The sequence below is a fragment of the Aspergillus pseudoviridinutans genome, assembly GCF_018340605.1.
Source record: "Aspergillus pseudoviridinutans IFM 55266 DNA, scaffold_4, whole genome shotgun sequence".
Lineage (NCBI taxonomy): Eukaryota > Fungi > Ascomycota > Eurotiomycetes > Eurotiales > Aspergillaceae > Aspergillus > Aspergillus pseudoviridinutans.
In genome coordinates this window covers 3,373,813-3,390,347 of record NW_025091284.1, presented here as the reverse complement: position 1 = coordinate 3,390,347, position 16,535 = coordinate 3,373,813, and the positions used below count along the sequence as shown (strand labels likewise).

Below are 16,535 nucleotides of genomic sequence, written 5' to 3'. Positions count from 1 at the left end.
TACATATACTCGCTTATCATCGGTATCTGATACATTTACCTATCTGAAGGAATTGACTCAAAATACCCAATGCTCTGCATCAACTCAGCCACAACTTGATCGGACATCGTCACAAACTGGTCTAACCGCAGTGCCGGACGCATCGCCAAGGCGTGGATCTCTGGTCTCCATCCGATCGCAGAGGCGCTCGAGAGTCCAACCGAGAAAAGAGACAGTCCTCAGTCTGCAGTCTAGTCCACACCGACCACTCTCGTTTGGATCTATCTATCTTTTAGATGGCCTTTTGCTGTTGTCTTGAAGCTCAGCTCACACTCCTTTGAATCTTTCTCTTTTTATTTTTCATCGCGTTCTTTTTCTTTCCTCTCCCTGTACAACCCTTTAGTGTTTCCCCCCCATTAGTTGATCTGATACTTCAGACTCTGCCACGTCATCTCGTTAACATTGTAGTTGACAGTAAATGTTCGCTTCATCGCTTTGTAGAGGTCACCGTCTTGAATTCGATCATTATTTTTTTTTTTTTGTTCTTCGAATGCGCTGTGCGTGAAAGATGTTGTGGAATCGGAGTGTTCAACGATCTTTGAGTGCTGCGTCCCGCGTGGGCCTGCACAGGCCGGTAAGAATTCATCCAGCGGTCCCCTGTCTCGCTGCGAGGCACTTTTCGCGGACGCCTGGGCTGTCGGCGACGAATCCATTGGAGAAAGATAGCGGAGATGATGACCGGGGTCGAGGTCAAGACTCTGAACCCACCTTCAAATCCACCATCCTAAGGATGCTGGAGACGGCGGCAACCACATTCGCTTCCATTACCGTGCTAGGGTACGTCTGTCTTGACTTCAGGTAGAGTTGCACGTAATTCACTAACCCAAGACTATAGCATAGCGGGATACTCCTACCACCAGTATTACAAGTATCTAATCTTGCAAAAGATGGATAATGCTTTCAGTCCTGGCGATCCGGCACTCGAGGTTGCAGGTGTGGAATATGGAAAGCATCAATATCATCACGACGAGCACTGGGTTGTCCGTGATGAGCAGGAGAAACTCGACAGGATCATCCAGGGAAAATCCGGTGGGCACTACTACCTCATCATCGGCGAGAAGGGTACCGGGAAGACCTCTATGCTCCTCGAGGCAATGCGAAAGACCAATGGAGACGGCGTCGCTATGTTTGAAGCGCACAGTGATCTTGAAATTTTCCGAATCAGGCTCGGGAAGGCCCTGGATTTTGAGTTTCATGAAGAGTATGTGCTTGCTGCAACCCTATGTTCGTGAGAGCAACCACTTACAGGGTTTCTACAGTTACATCGGAAGTTTGTTCAGCATCAGAGGTCCGCGAGACACCACTGCCCTGCTTGACATTGAGCGAGCGTTCAACAAGCTAGAGAAGGTGGCGCTTGCGCGAAGACGTAAGGGAGCAGCCCCTCTGGTCTTGATAGTGAATAGCACCCACCTAGTTCGAGACGACCATGATGGCCAGGATCTGTTGGAAATGATTCAACAGAGAGCTGAGCAATGGGCAGCCAGCAACTTGGTAACCACCGGTATGCCTTCCAGATATGCTGCCTTTGCGAACTAACTATGCTGACACTATGAACTTGAACAGTGTTCAACAGCGATGACTACTGGGTATATGAACGATTGAAGGGATACGCGACGAGAATGGAAGTCATTCCAGTCTGCGATCTTCCGAAAGGTCAGGCAATGGCGGCGCTCAGGAGATACCGTAAGCAGTACTTTGGTGAGGACCTATCAGATCAAACCCTTGAGACCATCTACGACAAAGTCGGCGGGCGATTGTCATTTTTGAACCGCGTCGCCAAGGCTAGGGATTACATGAAACTCTGTGACAGCATTTGCGAATCGGAAAAGACATGGTTTCTCAACAAGTGCTGGATCCTCGGTGAAGACATGGACGATGATGTTATGGATCAGCAGAAATATGCGGTACGTCTGCAATTCAAAAATAACAATCAGCTTGCCTTGACTGACACGCACACAGTCAGCCGCTATGGTCCTAGCCAAAGCACTCGTGGACAAAGAAAAGGAGATGGAAAAGATTTATGACCCAGAGCGAGGTCATATACTACCAGAAATCCCGCTCCATGCGGCTCGCGAGATCATGACCAGAGCCGACTTTATACAGAGCTACGATCATGAGAACATCTTTACCATTGACTCACGCGCTATGGTTCGAGCTGATTCTGTCCCCATGCAGAACGCATTCCGAGAAATCTGCTCATGGCCAGGCTTCGAGGAGCATCTGGAAGGGACCCTCAAACGGATTGGAGATATTGAAAGCTTGGGACGCACCCGCGAACTTACCATTAAGGATCTCTGGGACAAGGGCAAATACCAGATAACCATGCGGGATCCCAAGGGCCGCGAAAGCGGTACTGTTGAGTTCTCAGTCAAGGAGCGAGAGGATGGGGACGACGATTGAAGACGATACCATGGTGAATGTGTGTGTATATTGATTATTGCGGGGTATGGACTTCGTTCTGTATTATTATTTATGTTCTATGTATATTTACTCTCATGACCATAAGTAGATTGTCAGATTGTCCGATAGTAGCCTTCTCTGGAGAGGTATGTCTATGTAACCATTCGTATGTCTTGATGACACCATTGTGCGGTGACATCATCACATGCTCACCGCTCAGCAGGCAAAATATCCCAGTTTCCTCGTGCATGGCGCACCCCTCGCATTTAAGTACTCCCCTTAGCATTGAGCTTTTGCTTTGAATCGCAGGAAATCTGCACAGTATTTGTCAAAATTACCTTGTTGCTCAAAGCTCGGCTATTTCCGACGGGAAGAAATTATGGCTCCGCGCAGGAGAAGCTCCGTGGTCAAGGCCACGCAGGTGGCCCATTCCACGATTGACGCGGCGAGAGCAGCAAGCAAAACTGAAGAATCGCAATTGCGCCGGGTCCCCTCTCCGGTGCGATTTTTGTTGGTGGTCTTCAACAGCTTGCTCTTGAGCTCCGTTCTCTTCACCTTGACATCCAGTGTCACGCTGGGGGAGTTGGGCCGTGTGAGCAAGCACCTGGAGGCATGGTGGGAGGTGGGTGGGTTGATGTTATGGAAGGCCGTTGAAGTGGGATTGGCTTGGGTTCTTGGGTTTGACGGTGAGCTTTACCCTACTTCTATCGCGATGCTTTCCTAGAATTAAGCGCTGATGGTCCTGCGACTCCAGGACGTGATGTCTTGTCGTTCACTTTTCTCACTCATCTGCCGACCTACTCTCTATTGTGGTCCTTTTACGGCATCCGGCCAACCACCATTCTGGCATCATATGGCATCACTCTGATTTCCACGGCGATTCCCTTCATTCTTCTCCGCCGCCCCTCCTCCGTCCACAATCTCCGGCAAGCCGCGTCGGACGCAGTTCCCAACCTCTCCATCCTGCAAGATCGCCCAACAGCCCTCTACACTTCCGTCGCAGCAACCGCCATCTACTCCGTGGTGCTGTACCTCAGCTATGCGACCTGGCTGCCAGCTTATCTGGTCGTGCATTTCGAGAATATCCCCGACATTAGATTCGCTCATGCCGGCCCTGCCGGTCTCCCGACTTTATTTCTCACCCTCCTCCCCGCCGGCTGGGCCGCTAGGGATTTCCTTTTCGTCAGCTCCACCGGTGCCTCCAGCTCCGACGCCACCGTGAAGTCGAAATCTGGATCCGAGGGCGAGTACCTTGTCTGCGGGATTTACCGGAAAACGTTGGGAACGTTGTCCGCTAAGACAAGGGTTCTTGTTTTGCGCACGGCGCTTCTGGCTAGCATGATAGTGCTCAACACCGTTTTCCAGGTCGCGGGGACGGTACGGGGGGTTGATGTCCCTGGCGCCACGATGTGGGGAGTTATCTGGGGTGTTGCGACTGTCGCTGTTGGAGGAGTATTCGGTTGGATTGAGGCCGTGGATGGCGTATGATTGATGGATTAGGAAGAATAGATGCCTGTTAGAGGACGGAGTTGAGTCTTGACTTTCTTTTGTCTCCTATTCGATGTTTCTGGGGGTCAACTCATGGACCACGTTTTCGGACTAGGTGTTAGGTTGGTGAATGTGTGATGACTATGAGTGCTTTTGTGTCTCTGAGCGTGTTGTGCTTTGATGGTCGGGCTTGTTTCAGTTCGGTTATCTTCTACTGGATCTCGTCGCTAGCTGGAATTCTACAGGACTTCCTGTGCAATTTTTGTCTATCATTACTCGTAAGATCTATTCCGTGACCGATAAACCGCACACAAAGCTGAAGGAAAGAAAATCATCCAGAACCAGCAAGAGGGAAAAAGCTACCGAAGCTCCGTTGCAGGCATCCCATCGGCGGAGTAGATCTCCCGATGAAACTCCATGTCCTTGCCCGTGGGCATCAACCAGCCCGGATGGAAGATATTAAAGACCACCACAGCAGCAACCATCATCGCGCCGTCCAGGGCAATAAAATACCGCTCCGTGGTAATTAGATACCCACTCCAACCCTCGGACAGCTCGATGGTCCGGTAGATGCTCCGCACATAGATACACAGGACGGAGAAGATCATGGCGCCGAATAGGGGCACGATGGACCCGGTCATGGACTGCAGGAGGCGGCGGCGGAGGGCGCGCCGGACAAAGTCGGCGGCGAGGACGACGAAGACGGTGATGGAGGCCATTTGGAAGACGATGCCTGCGACCATGACGTGCGTGCCGGGCGCGGTGTCGCCGTTGACTTCGTTCGTTGCGGCCGAGGCCATGCCTCCGCCGATGGCTTGCACGACGAGCGAGACGACGTCGCAGGTGACGAAGATCCAGAGGTAGAGGCTTGGACTGATGATGGAGGATTCGCGGCCCAGCAGGGTGATGAAGCGGCCGAGGAGGACGTAGATGCCTGCTGTGAAGAAGGTCGGCGCTGTCTTTCGTCAGTATGGTTCTGGTACTCTTCGTCGAAATCTACTCACCGATAATCAAAGTGGATATCTGCATCAAGAAGGCAGTCATGTTATAGGGACATTGCGAAGACCATGTGCGAGCAGCCCACCCCAGGACTTCGGCTGTTGAAATGGAACCTGGTCAGCTCTTGTTGGGTCTGTTTCCTGACAAGATCACCTACTCAAACATCCAATGCTGAAGACGGAGCACCACCACGTTCGCTTCCAGGCAAATTGCACAGTGTGAACGATCATTGAGAGGCCGAAGAGGGCGCAAAAGGCAATCCCGGCGGCCAGAGAAGGCTGATATCCGTATGCGGGGTCGACTCCATCGACCAGAGGATGGCAACTGTTCCTCAGCTGCTCCCTGAGCTCCGCTGTTACTTCCGGCATTGTGACGATCTTTGGGTAGGACGCTTATGATTGTGATAGCGAAGGAAGAGAGAAAAGGAAAGAGAGGAGGGTAGCTCCAGATGAGATCTTATCAATGGGAAAGAGTGACACCCCGTTTCACTGGGTAGGACTGTGTAATATTTAAGTTCTATGAAGGTAGAACAAGTAAGAATCCTTCAAAGCACTTAGAACAAGTAAGAATCCTTCCAGACGCAAAAGAGTGGCTGAGCGACACGGTGTACGCCCTGCTGATATCCAGCCCTCTCACAGTCCACAAACGAAAGCAATTCAGAAAGACAAAAAGAAATGCTTCAAAAAAAGCAGGATCAAAGAGCCATGGAACAAGCCATGATGGCCTAAGGCCTACATATCCTTTCCCCCTGTCATCAAATTTGAGGCACCCATACCTCTGACGTCCCGGCTTCAGAACAGTCGGATAGATCTCAAAAATTCGACTGCTGTCTCTTTGACGTTGGGCGCTTCATGATTGTTTGATAATCGATGGAGACAGGCGGGGGCAACCGTCGGCCAAGGAGCAATCTGATTCGATTCCACGATCTGGCAGGCCAGGCACCCTCTGTCCACTGTCCAACTGTTCCATGATTCAACGGCCCGCTTGGACGAGCATTGAGCCACTGGATCCATCGGCAAGTCCTTCACAACCTTGAACGCTCCATGTCGGCATCCGTGGACCCGCTTGGCCAGCAGTGAGTGAGACAAGCGACGTCCGGCTTCTCGCAAGCTCCACTCAATCGGGTTTAGTTTGGGCTGGAATTGCTCCGAGCTCCGACCTTTGCGATGGAAGTGAGATTAGTGGTCTTGAAACTGGTAGACCTGTGGTAGGTATTTGATCATCCTAAGCAGCCTTTGTTGGCTCAATTCTGAGACTCGGTGTGAGATTTCCTGTGTCATCATGCATCTGTAGGAAGATTTGCTCCAATGACATAGGGCTGCGCACGCCACGATCAGGTTTCAACGGCAGCCTGGATCTTAAGCTGACGAGTCCAATACGAGCTCTTAACGGCGATATCATGTCCGACTCCGACGGAATTGATGCATCTGTATGAAACATACAAGAACTCTTTCTCACACCAAGCACCGTGGTAATGAGGTCTGCGGCGATTCTGACCGAATGGCTTGCGACGGTCTATGGAGTCCTTAGGCAACAACATGCTATCAGGCGAACCTTGCAAAGTGAAACTACGGAGTACGCTCTTAATGACGATCGGTGATACTAAAAGAGCAAAAGTTCCTGTCTCTTGGTCTATGGATAACTAGGATCTCATTTCATACACATTCATTCCAGCTTTTCAGTCAAACGTCGGGGTCTCATACATGTCATCGGGATCTGAGCATGGTTAGACTTCAGTCATGGTAACGATTTCAAAGTGGAAAGGCAAACTTACCCTTGCGATTCTCGATGATGTACTTCTTCGTCTCCGCAATGTTGTGGTTCAGCTCCGTGTAGAGCTCTTGTTGCCTAATTCGAACGTGCTCGTTCCTCCTCGCCGCTCCGCGAAGGGCAGCCTGTGCCACATGGAAGCGTGATGTCTTGTTCACAATCATCATATCGAACGGTGTCGTGGTACTTCCCTCTTCCATGTATCCGTTGATGGTGACTCGCTCCAGGCGGGGCCGTCCGAACAGCAGTCCCTGCAGTTCGGTCGCATATCCGTGGTAGTTGAAGTGAATGGGTTTGTCATATGTGAATAGATTGTCGAACGCCTCCGTTGTGAGAGCATGCGGATGAGCGCCTTCATTTTCGAGGATCATCAGGTCAGTCACATTAATGACCCGGACACGCAGCTCGGGGCAACGCTTGCGCAGAATGGCCGCTGCACTAATGACTTCAAACATCACCTCGACACCAATTCCGACAAGTACTACATCAGGATCCAGACCGTTGTCGGTGCTGCAGAATCTCCATACGGATGCGCCGGCTCTGCAGTGACTCTCTGCCTCTTCCGGTGTCAGGTATACAGGAGTTGGCTGCTTCGAACCAACCATGAGATTAATGTAATTCCTTGATTTCAGGCAGTGGTGAAGAGTCGTCAAAAAGGTATTTGCGTCCGGCGGCAAATAAACCCGAGCAGCGGAGGGCTTCAGCTTGAGCACTGCGCCGATAAATGACGGGTTCTGGTGCGAGAAACCATTATGCTCCTGCCTTGTCCATGTGCTCGTCTCAATATAGTTGATACTAGCTATATCCCGGTGCCACATTGTCTCTTGGGCCTTAAAAGTCCGTGTCAGTATTCATGTGAGAAGGGGGGCAAACAGAGAGCGGAAATACCATCTTGATGAACTTAGAGTATTGCACCATCATGGTGTGGATAATTCCCAGGAAGCTCTCATAAGACGGGAAGATACCCGTGCGGCCAGTCAATGTGTAGCCTTGGAGGAAACCCTGGCACATGTGCTCGCTCAGCACTTCAATGACACGGCCCCCTCGAGCATTTGAGAACTGATCCCATTGGAAGTTCCTTCCTGTGCGATCCAGTGCCGCGCTCAACTTGTTGCTCTCGAGTTCATCGGGCGAGAACAGTCGCACGCTGTGGGGATTAAGCTGGAAGACCTCGTCGATGAGCTTCCCGGTTACCTTCATTGCACTTTCTTGACTGCCTTTGTCAACGGCGAACTTTCTCCAATCCGGGAGCTTTGGTGGCACATAAGCCTTGTATGCCTCCACACGTTGACCGAGTTTCTTCGAATCCTCAGAGGGAATTACAGATTTGATCTCGTCGATAACATCTCCGTTTTCCTTGAAAAGCTCCTTGGGACCGTACGAGGACAGCCACTCCTCGAGGGCCTGCAATTCCTCCTTGTCCTTCTTCGCTTTGGGAAGAGGAACCTGGTGCGAATGGAACGACCCCTCGATGAACTGACCGTGCACTTTCTTTGGTCCCGACCATCCCTATCAGTGACAAGGACGAGCGTTAGCCAGACTGGAGCTCTTTGGTAGTCACCATTTACGTAGCGGACGTACCTTTGGAGTGCGCAAGATCAGCAGCGGCCATCTCGGCTTCAAGATCGGCTTTCCAGACCGTGCTGCTTGCTGAATTTTACGAATTTCGTCGACGGCCCAGATCATGGAGCGATGGAGATCAGTGTCAATATCATTTAAATCTTGAACGATGCGGACTTGGTAACCATAGCCAGTGAAGAGAGAGTTCAACTCTCTATCATCCATGCAGCCAAAAATCGTGCGCTCGCTAATCTTGAACCCATTCAGGTGCAGGATGGGCAGCACGGCACCAGACTCAGCAGGGTCGATATATTTAATGGCATGCCATGATCTGCGCAGGTTGTTAGCACCGGAGCCAAATGGGAGTCACCTTTTCCGCGGGGACCTACGTTGCTGTTGGACCTGATTCTGCTTCACCATCGCCCACTACGCAAGCGACGATTAGATCGGGATTGTCCATGACTGCGCCAAAGGATACCGCAAGGGCGTATCCCAGTTCGCCTCCTTCGTGTATGGCACCAGGCGTTTCAGCGTTGATATGACTGATGCAAATCAGTTACATCCACCACAGCATTTAGAGGGTAAACTCCCACCTTGGCAATCCGGCTGTTGTACTAAATGTGGAGATGAGATTGCGGAGACCCTCGGCGTTTCGTGAGTATTCAGGATAGAATTTCTCCAGCGAGCCCTCTAGCCAAAGAGAGGCTAGGATGGCTGGCGCGCCATGTCCTGGCCCTACGACATACAGCATATCGAGGTCGCGCGTCTTGATGAGATAATTCAAGTGTGAATATACCAAGATCAGCCCCGGACATGTTCCCCAATGGCCTAGGGATAAAGTTAGCGCATGAGTCGGTCTCTATCAGGTCAGTCGCTGTTGGAGCAGGCAATCAATCTTACCAAGCAATCTGGGCTTGATGTCGTCGTGTGTCAACTTTCTCTTCAACTGCACGTTGTCCTGTAGGAAGATCATCGCTGAGAGACATTAGTAAGGACACGCAAGTGATGTATAAGCAGCTGTCTCACCTGCGGCGATGTATAAAGCCGCTCGACGGAACTTAAACAGAGCATCGCAAGCAGGTTGCTCCAGACTCGTCAGGTCCAACTTCACCTGCAGCTGTTCCACTACATCCGGAATATGGGAAGGCAATGCCTGGGGATTTGGTGTATCAATAACTTCTCCTGGCATTGCGAAGGTTTTCTCCAAATCGAACTGATTTCCGAGTAGTTGTATACAATATCCTTGCCAAGTAATCGTGAGTTCGGTCCAAGCGGGTAACGACCAGACGAACGATCGACAATCTCAGACCACAAGGAAAAGGAATCCGAACTGTCTTCAAATGAATGAGTCTGGATCAGATAAGTAGATGATGCCACTTTACGCAGAGTGCCAAATGCATCGTTGAAGTACCGAAGGAGCCGGTTGAAATATACTGGCAAGCAACAAACAAACTCCCACCAGCACTACGTCACCATGAACCGACCCCTGACATCACCGGGTAAAAGAACAGCGGACAGAAGACAACACAACGGCCAAACCGTGTTCATCTCTGGTGGTCCCATCATGGTGGGGAATTCCGACCAGGGAAAATGGCTCAGTATAATATCCCAGTCTGACCGTCAAGCAATTATTCAAGTAACGCTGCGCTATCCCGCATTACTCGTTTCCCGACTTCCCCTCCCTATCCTCCAACATGGCACCCAAGACCATCCTCTCCGTCAATGCCGGGTCCTCCTCCATCAAGATCACTTTCTATACTCTTCAGCGTCCTCCAAAAGTCATTGTAAATGCACAGGTTTCCGGGATCACTGCTCCTCCGCAGAAACTGAAATATACGCGCGGCTCAAAGGAGCACAAAGAGGAGGTGGGGGATCGCCTGTCGACCCCTCAAGATGCATTCAAATTCCTCCTGCAACGTTGCTTCTCTGATCCTGAGTTATCAGAAGTCGCCAGTCCGGAGGACCTAGCATACATCTGTCATCGTGTTGTTCACGGGGGAGACTACAATGAATCAGTGGTAATAACGGACGAGACTTACCACCGGCTACAAGAGCTCGAGGATCTAGCTCCTTTGTATGTGTGATCTATGAAAGGATTCGGCAAAGAGCGGCTAATGATTTGGATTACTGTCAGACATAATTTTTCAGCCCTGGAAATCATTCGCACTTGCAAGCAGGAACTTCCCAATGTCAAGAGCGTCACGTTCTTTGACTCTGCCTTCCACCAGACGATGCCTGAACATGTGAAGACTTATCCTATCAATCAGGAGATTGCCAAGGCAAATGGACTTCGTAAATACGGGTTTCACGGAATCAGTTATTCCTTCATCCTGCGGTCTGTCGCGGAATTTCTCAACAAGCCGGTCGAGGAGACCAATATCATTGCGATGCATATCGGAAGTGGCGCCTCGGTGTGTGCGATCAAGAATGGGAAATCAGTGGACACGACGTAAGGCAACGGATCTTGACATTTAAATCGTGGATACTGACGGGAATGGTTCAGAATGGGGTTGACTCCCTTGGCTGGATTACCGGGTGCCACACGAAGCGGTAGTATCGATCCATCGTGAGTGCTTCACTTCATGTATTTCAAAGCATAATGGCTTATCGTTGTCAGTCTGGTGTTTCATTACACCAACGAAGCAGGAAATCTAAGCCCTGCGAGCACAAAGGAGATGCATATCAGCAAGGTAGGTTATCTATCTCTCAGCCATAACAGACGAAGCTTATGTTGATCGCTACCCAGGCCGAAGAGATCCTTAACAAGCAATCCGGATGGAAGGCATTGACAGGAACAACAGACTTTTCCAAAATCGCTGTTGAGAACCCTCCATCCCACGCGCACAAGCTGGCTTTCGATATCGTGGTGGATCGTATCCTTGGATTTGTCGGAAATTACTTCGTCAAATTGGACGGCCAAGTGGACGCGATTGTCTTTGCTGGCGGAATCGGCGAGAAGAGCGCTCTGCTGCGCAAAGCAGTTGTTGAGAAGGCTCGGTGTCTAGGAGTGGCCGTGGATGCTGCAGCAAATGAGAAGGGGCCAGCCGAGGACCAAACGGTCCTGGACATCTCGAAGGAGGCCGGGAAAGGACCCCGTGTGCTCGTCTGTCAGACAGATGAGCAGGTGAGTAATTGCCCTTTGCCATCATGTTTGAACGGGTAGCTAACACATCTGGTTAGTTTGAGATGGCATATAATTGCATTTTGACTTATGATAAATAAGTTGCCTAATCTAGGCTTTGTCCTTCCCGAAGTTGCTCCAGAGCTTGAGTCTATGATATTCTAATGATAATGGTAACGATGTCGGCCGATGAAGTACCAGCTGGCGTTTATTATGCTTGTCTTCTTGCTTTTTTCCACTGGTGCCATTCCGAGGTTTGTTCATGCCTGGAATTAGATCGCCTTGATCTATCATGAGTGCCTCCGCCACGGAAATATATATTTTATTGTATCCGAGCCATTGTCGACGACAGGCTCGCCTCATCAAAAAAACAGCATAACTCCCAGGTACTAGTAGAGGAACAGCAGAGCAGTTTACACACCTGTCGCAGCCCAGAATCTGGATGTACATTTCATAGTCTCCATCACCACCCTAGTAGTGGGTACTAAGTATCATGTTGGACACAAGTAGTTCTACGGCCGATCTAGAGGCGACTTTCCTAGAAGGGGGGTTGTTCAAGGTACTTTGGCCAGGCCGGACGAGTCGCAGCAATGCTAATCGATAGATCTGATGTCAATCTGGGATTCCGCATCTAATGAATGCGCACTTAATTTCAGAATTTCTAATGATCGGCACAAAAAACCGACACAATGGATGACACTCTGATCACACCCTTGCGCCACAGTCAGTGCGTCTATAGCATATCAGAGTGCCGTCTGCGATCTTGCAGTACGGTTGATAGACTCAGTGGCTGTCCACTATTCCATATCATTTTTCGATGTATCATAAGTGATCAAGTAGGATACCCATAAACAGCTACGCAATTTCGTAGAAATAGATTGGTAGATCATGGGTCTCAGCCGCAGTCGGGATCTACGCCTTGCATATCGAACTAGACAGTGGCGTCCAGTACCAACTATGACAAATTAAAGTACTTCTGCACATCAAGATCGAATCTCGCAGATGCACACACCCTTCCCGATTTGATCCATCGCCAGAGGACTCCATATCCGGTCTTCCCTTGGCCAGGCCAGAACTCTAAAGCGCTACTGAACGCAAACAGATGTGGCCGAAGTCCACTCCACCGCGAAGACCGCAACAGCGATGAGGAGCAGACACATAGTCAAGGCGTCACAAAAATCTGCATTAGAACGTCTTGATAGTAGTATATCACGCAAAAAATCCAAAAAATGGTCCCTACGAGGGTCGAACTCGCGACCTTGGCGTTATTAGCACCACGCTCTAACCGACTGAGCTAAGGGACCCGTTTCTTGAGTAGTTGCGAGAATTTTGACAACAAGAGAAGAATCGACCTTAAGGGGTCTCTGATCAACCGCAAATGCAGCAGGGTCAGCTTGCTGAAGATTTGTCTGCGGCTATTTTTCCGATGGAAGGCTCATATGCAAGTTGATAGTACTGACTAGCCGCCTTTGAAGTGATTACCTTGCAAGCTCATGCGTAACTAGTACACTAATCATGATCGCCGATTCTAGTCTCTGGATGTATTAGCCAGCATCGGCCTGGACAGCAGCCTTGCGACTGACTAGCGCCCATTCTTGACTGCATCAATCCAATGGTTGTTGGCTAATATCCTAGACACACTGTTATTTACTCTAGCTTTGATCGGTAGCAACTCAAACACGGCTTCGTGTTCGTTTGTTGCCGCTCATGACAGCAATGTCCTTCCACCATCCGGTTCGGAGTCACTATTTCCCCCCTTTCTCCAGCAACAGCGGAACAACAACGGTGTTGCTGTTTGCTGCGGCCCACGCTAGCGATCTGTTAGTATCTGACAGTCCAACTTTGCCGGTCCCTGGGAGACATTGAACAGTGCCCTCGTGCCCATTTGCAGCCCATGACAGCGGTGCGAGGCCATCATTGTCTTTGCAGTCCAAGTCAACACTGACAGATCTCGATGGGCACACTCAGGGAGATTTCGTGATCATTGGCGGCAGCGCAAGAGAGCAGGGTTCAACCGCGTTTCTTTCTCATGCGAGGCCGCGCTCCATGCTCAAGCACCCTCACAACAGGGTGGTGGCCATGCCTGGGAAGCGGCATAACTCATCATCTCTCTACATCGAGATCAGTCCCACTGCAGCACATGGCAAGGCTGTTTGCCTTCTGGATCAGTCATATTGACATTCACTTCGTAAGTGAGGTGTGGTCTGATGGTTGTAGTATGTCCAGCAGCCGCAGCATATGAGACTGTCATTCTGCCTGTTCGGCTGCTAATCTTAGCTTGCATCAGAGTCATTCTAGAGTAATATGCCAATGATCTCTGCATTTCCGCTCGTACTGCTTAGGATAAGGGGTTTCACCCTTGTCTGGCGCTGGCATCTGACGAACGCGACGAGCATAGGTTTCCAAGTATCGCATGCTAAGACGCGTGCAGGGGAGTCAAAACTCGAGCACTAATTCCTCCCTCTCTCATAATGGCAAAAATGATGCATATTTCCCCACCAAGGTCCCTTAGCTCAGTCGGTTAGAGCGTGGTGCTAATAACGCCAAGGTCGCGAGTTCGACCCTCGTAGGGACCAATTTTTTGGACTATGCTCTTTGACTCTTACCAGCTGACTTGGTTCTCCTTTACTGGTACTCCTAGAAAAATCGAAGTGAGTGGACTTCAACAGAGTGAGGCATGTTGGCAGTGTCACTTTATGCTACCTACACTGACACTTCTCACGATACGCCATTGTACTTCATATAATGAAAATATATTCATGATTGCATGACGAACTTTCAACATCATTATCGTCGATTATATGCCCTGGAACGCGACTGGTCCTCTGAAACATAGATCATTCGATTCAATTGGCTCTTGCACCGTTTATTTATAGGAGTGATCTCATTTTACCTCAAATTGACAAAAATTACCAAACGTCGCAACGATTAGGTCCTTTAGCTCAGTCGGTTAGAGCGTGGTGCTAATAACGCCAAGGTCGCGAGTTCGACCCTCGTAGGGACCATCTTTTTGCTTCTTGCTCATGCTTGAGTGAAAATACTCAGATTGTCTTTGTTTGAACGCTATTGTTGCCTGGACGCCGTGACGCCGTGACGCCGTGACGCCAGCCGGAATCCGTCCAACACMCAAAGCAAGATCCTTCTTGGAGCCAATAATCAGCTAATCAATTCCCGTTCTAGAACCCTCAACCGCACCTCTGGGACCGGCTGCAGTTCCCCGGCTCTAGCGCAAATGGATTCTTTCGTATGTGGCTTATATAAAGGCAGCTGTAGATAACTAGATAGTTCGTCATCTACGGAGTACGTTCCTGTAGGTACTTTAATATCGGTAAATCCACTGCCTCTTGCATGTGAACTCTATCTATGCAGGAAACTCATGACCCAGGTCATCGGGTGGGTGATCAAGATGATGATCATACAGATCTATTACTTGACGCCTGCGATACTACTCCGTAGTAAGGAGTACTTTTGTCAATTAAATTTGAGTCCCGGCTGCCATGCATCATTTTCATCATGATAGGTGGGTTTTGTATTGTTGTGATCAATGTGCTCAGGCATGCGTTCCTTGCATGCAGCCCGATACAGGTTTCCTGGAATCAATGGGCCTTGGGCTAGTCTAGATACGGAGCAATGGAGCCGGATTTGGTGGCTTGTATTCACTCTCTACTAGTATCTACCTACAGGGATGTTTGACGGAGTGGCTGGTGCAATGATCGGCTGGTAGTTGAGACTTTCAGAGAGTGATCGGCAGTGCAGAGTATTGTGAGTGTCAGTAGTTTGTGCTACTACGGGATTAGGAATGTCGTGGTGTGGCAAATTAGTTAGTCGTGAGGATTATGCATATAGGAGGCGGGAATCATTACCCGATTGCCTCACTAAGACTAGTACTACTAGTAAACTTCGGGTTTGGATTTGAGGTCATTGAGGTGCAGCAAGTGGAGAGTAGGCCTATTCGCAATGAATACTCAAAATCAGGGAAACATCTTAGAGGCTGGAAACTCAAGAAAGTCATCGAGGGGTTATCAAAGCTATTGATTGGCCAGGTAAACTCACCTAACCTCCCTGTCTCAGATCAGATTCCTTTACAGTACCTATCCAACAGAACTCCCTGCAAGGATTCAAGCAAATAGCAGTCGAAGATCCCAAATATGTCTGTCTCACAGCAGTTCTCATGCTTTATTGATGATTCAAATTTGGGGGCTCACTACGCAGCGTGCAAGAAGCAGATTGCCTCCTGGGTCTGGATTTCAGAGTTCACTGACTGCCACTTGACTAATTTATAGCATTGATTCAAATTGGGAGGAACTTGCAGCATATATGTGCAGATTAAGGTAGTCATTAAAATATTGTCTGCTTTAATCGCACTTGCAAGTTGCAAGTTCGTCGGTCAATAGAATGGAGGCGATTGGTTTCGTCGCCAGTTCTATTCTCCTTGGTCATCCATCAACAGGTACCTAAGGCACTCCGTAGATGTCTTTCTGTTGCGAACTATCAGTAGGTACTTTGTTAACTTACCCCATATTTCCAGTTCCAGTCGTAATTCCTTATTCGGAAAATAGACCAGTTTCAGCGTGATGATCGACTATCTGATCAAGATGATGAAGAGCAATAATGTCATGTCAATCAATACCATTGGGACATTATTGCGATAGCCATGCATTGCCAAGCTAGTAGTAAAACCGTCTGTCTACCTTAGTCGGTGCGGAAAGGGGAAGGCGGGGACTGACAGTTCCAAAAAACCAAAGCAGTAAGCTCAACGGTTCTTAGCTTTTTTCACTAGAGACCAAAGAGTTGTGTAGTCTCCATGATTCTAACCGTGTGCACGGAGTAAGGTATTTCCCTTTCGCCTATATTCTTGTAATCTGTCTCGCATCGATCAGATGATGTTGGTGCTTGTATGGATGGAGTACCTGACATAATTATGACCGCGGCAGAAACTCACTTAGTGACAGGGAGAGAGATTGACAGCTTGCTGGAATGGACCAAATTTATTGACTATAGGGCACAGACTACAGAGAGCCAGAGAGACAGAGACGCATGTGGCCATATGCAGCGCTAAGGGGCTACATACATAAGTTCGTGGTACGATCTCCAACAAGCTCCCGTAGCGGACAGAACCACGGTACCATCCCGACGGAACTTCTAGAATCGTTCTGGA

General features: G+C 49.5%; 5 protein-coding genes and 3 non-coding genes across 8 annotated transcripts; 5 read left to right on the top strand and 3 right to left on the bottom strand.

The window, feature by feature from the left end:
• Nucleotides 1-547: 547 nt before the first annotated feature.
• On the top strand, nt 548-2,439 carry Asppvi_006614 (ATP-binding protein; the record flags this gene model as incomplete). Its single annotated transcript, XM_043302512.1, has 5 exons — nt 548-816; nt 875-1,240; nt 1,299-1,540; nt 1,603-1,943; nt 1,999-2,439. The coding sequence occupies 5 exons, from the start codon at nt 548-550 to the stop codon at nt 2,437-2,439; spliced, it is 1,659 nt and encodes a 552-aa protein (XP_043158447.1).
• Nucleotides 2,440-2,818: 379 nt separating this feature from the next.
• On the top strand, nt 2,819-3,927 carry Asppvi_006613 (uncharacterized protein; the record flags this gene model as incomplete). Its single annotated transcript, XM_043302511.1, has 2 exons — nt 2,819-3,125; nt 3,194-3,927. The coding sequence occupies 2 exons, from the start codon at nt 2,819-2,821 to the stop codon at nt 3,925-3,927; spliced, it is 1,041 nt and encodes a 346-aa protein (XP_043158446.1).
• A 359-nt stretch (nt 3,928-4,286) lies between these two features.
• Asppvi_006612 (RTA1 domain-containing protein) lies at nt 4,287-5,294 on the bottom strand (the record flags this gene model as incomplete). Its single annotated transcript, XM_043302510.1, has 3 exons — nt 4,287-4,882; nt 4,932-5,024; nt 5,084-5,294. The coding sequence occupies 3 exons, from the start codon at nt 5,292-5,294 to the stop codon at nt 4,287-4,289; spliced, it is 900 nt and encodes a 299-aa protein (XP_043158445.1).
• A 1,310-nt stretch (nt 5,295-6,604) lies between these two features.
• Asppvi_006611 (putative phosphoketolase) lies at nt 6,605-9,445 on the bottom strand (the record flags this gene model as incomplete). Its single annotated transcript, XM_043302509.1, has 8 exons — nt 6,605-6,642; nt 6,701-7,526; nt 7,585-8,205; nt 8,278-8,587; nt 8,646-8,798; nt 8,850-9,084; nt 9,157-9,231; nt 9,283-9,445. 8 exons carry the CDS (start codon nt 9,443-9,445, stop codon nt 6,605-6,607), a joined length of 2,421 nt encoding a protein of 806 aa, XP_043158444.1.
• A 505-nt stretch (nt 9,446-9,950) lies between these two features.
• Nucleotides 9,951-11,478, top strand: Asppvi_006610 (putative acetate kinase; the record flags this gene model as incomplete). Its single annotated transcript, XM_043302508.1, has 6 exons — nt 9,951-10,330; nt 10,391-10,705; nt 10,760-10,822; nt 10,874-10,946; nt 11,003-11,380; nt 11,437-11,478. 6 exons carry the CDS (start codon nt 9,951-9,953, stop codon nt 11,476-11,478), a joined length of 1,251 nt encoding a protein of 416 aa, XP_043158443.1.
• A 1,129-nt stretch (nt 11,479-12,607) lies between these two features.
• Nucleotides 12,608-12,681, bottom strand: Asppvi_006609. Its single transcript has one exon. It is a non-coding gene; the product is annotated as a tRNA-Ile (tRNA).
• A 1,198-nt stretch (nt 12,682-13,879) lies between these two features.
• Asppvi_006608 lies at nt 13,880-13,953 on the top strand. Its single transcript has one exon. It is a non-coding gene; the product is annotated as a tRNA-Ile (tRNA).
• Nucleotides 13,954-14,308: 355 nt separating this feature from the next.
• On the top strand, nt 14,309-14,382 carry Asppvi_006607. Its single transcript has one exon. It is a non-coding gene; the product is annotated as a tRNA-Ile (tRNA).
• The last annotated feature ends 2,153 nt before the right edge of the window (nt 14,383-16,535 follow it).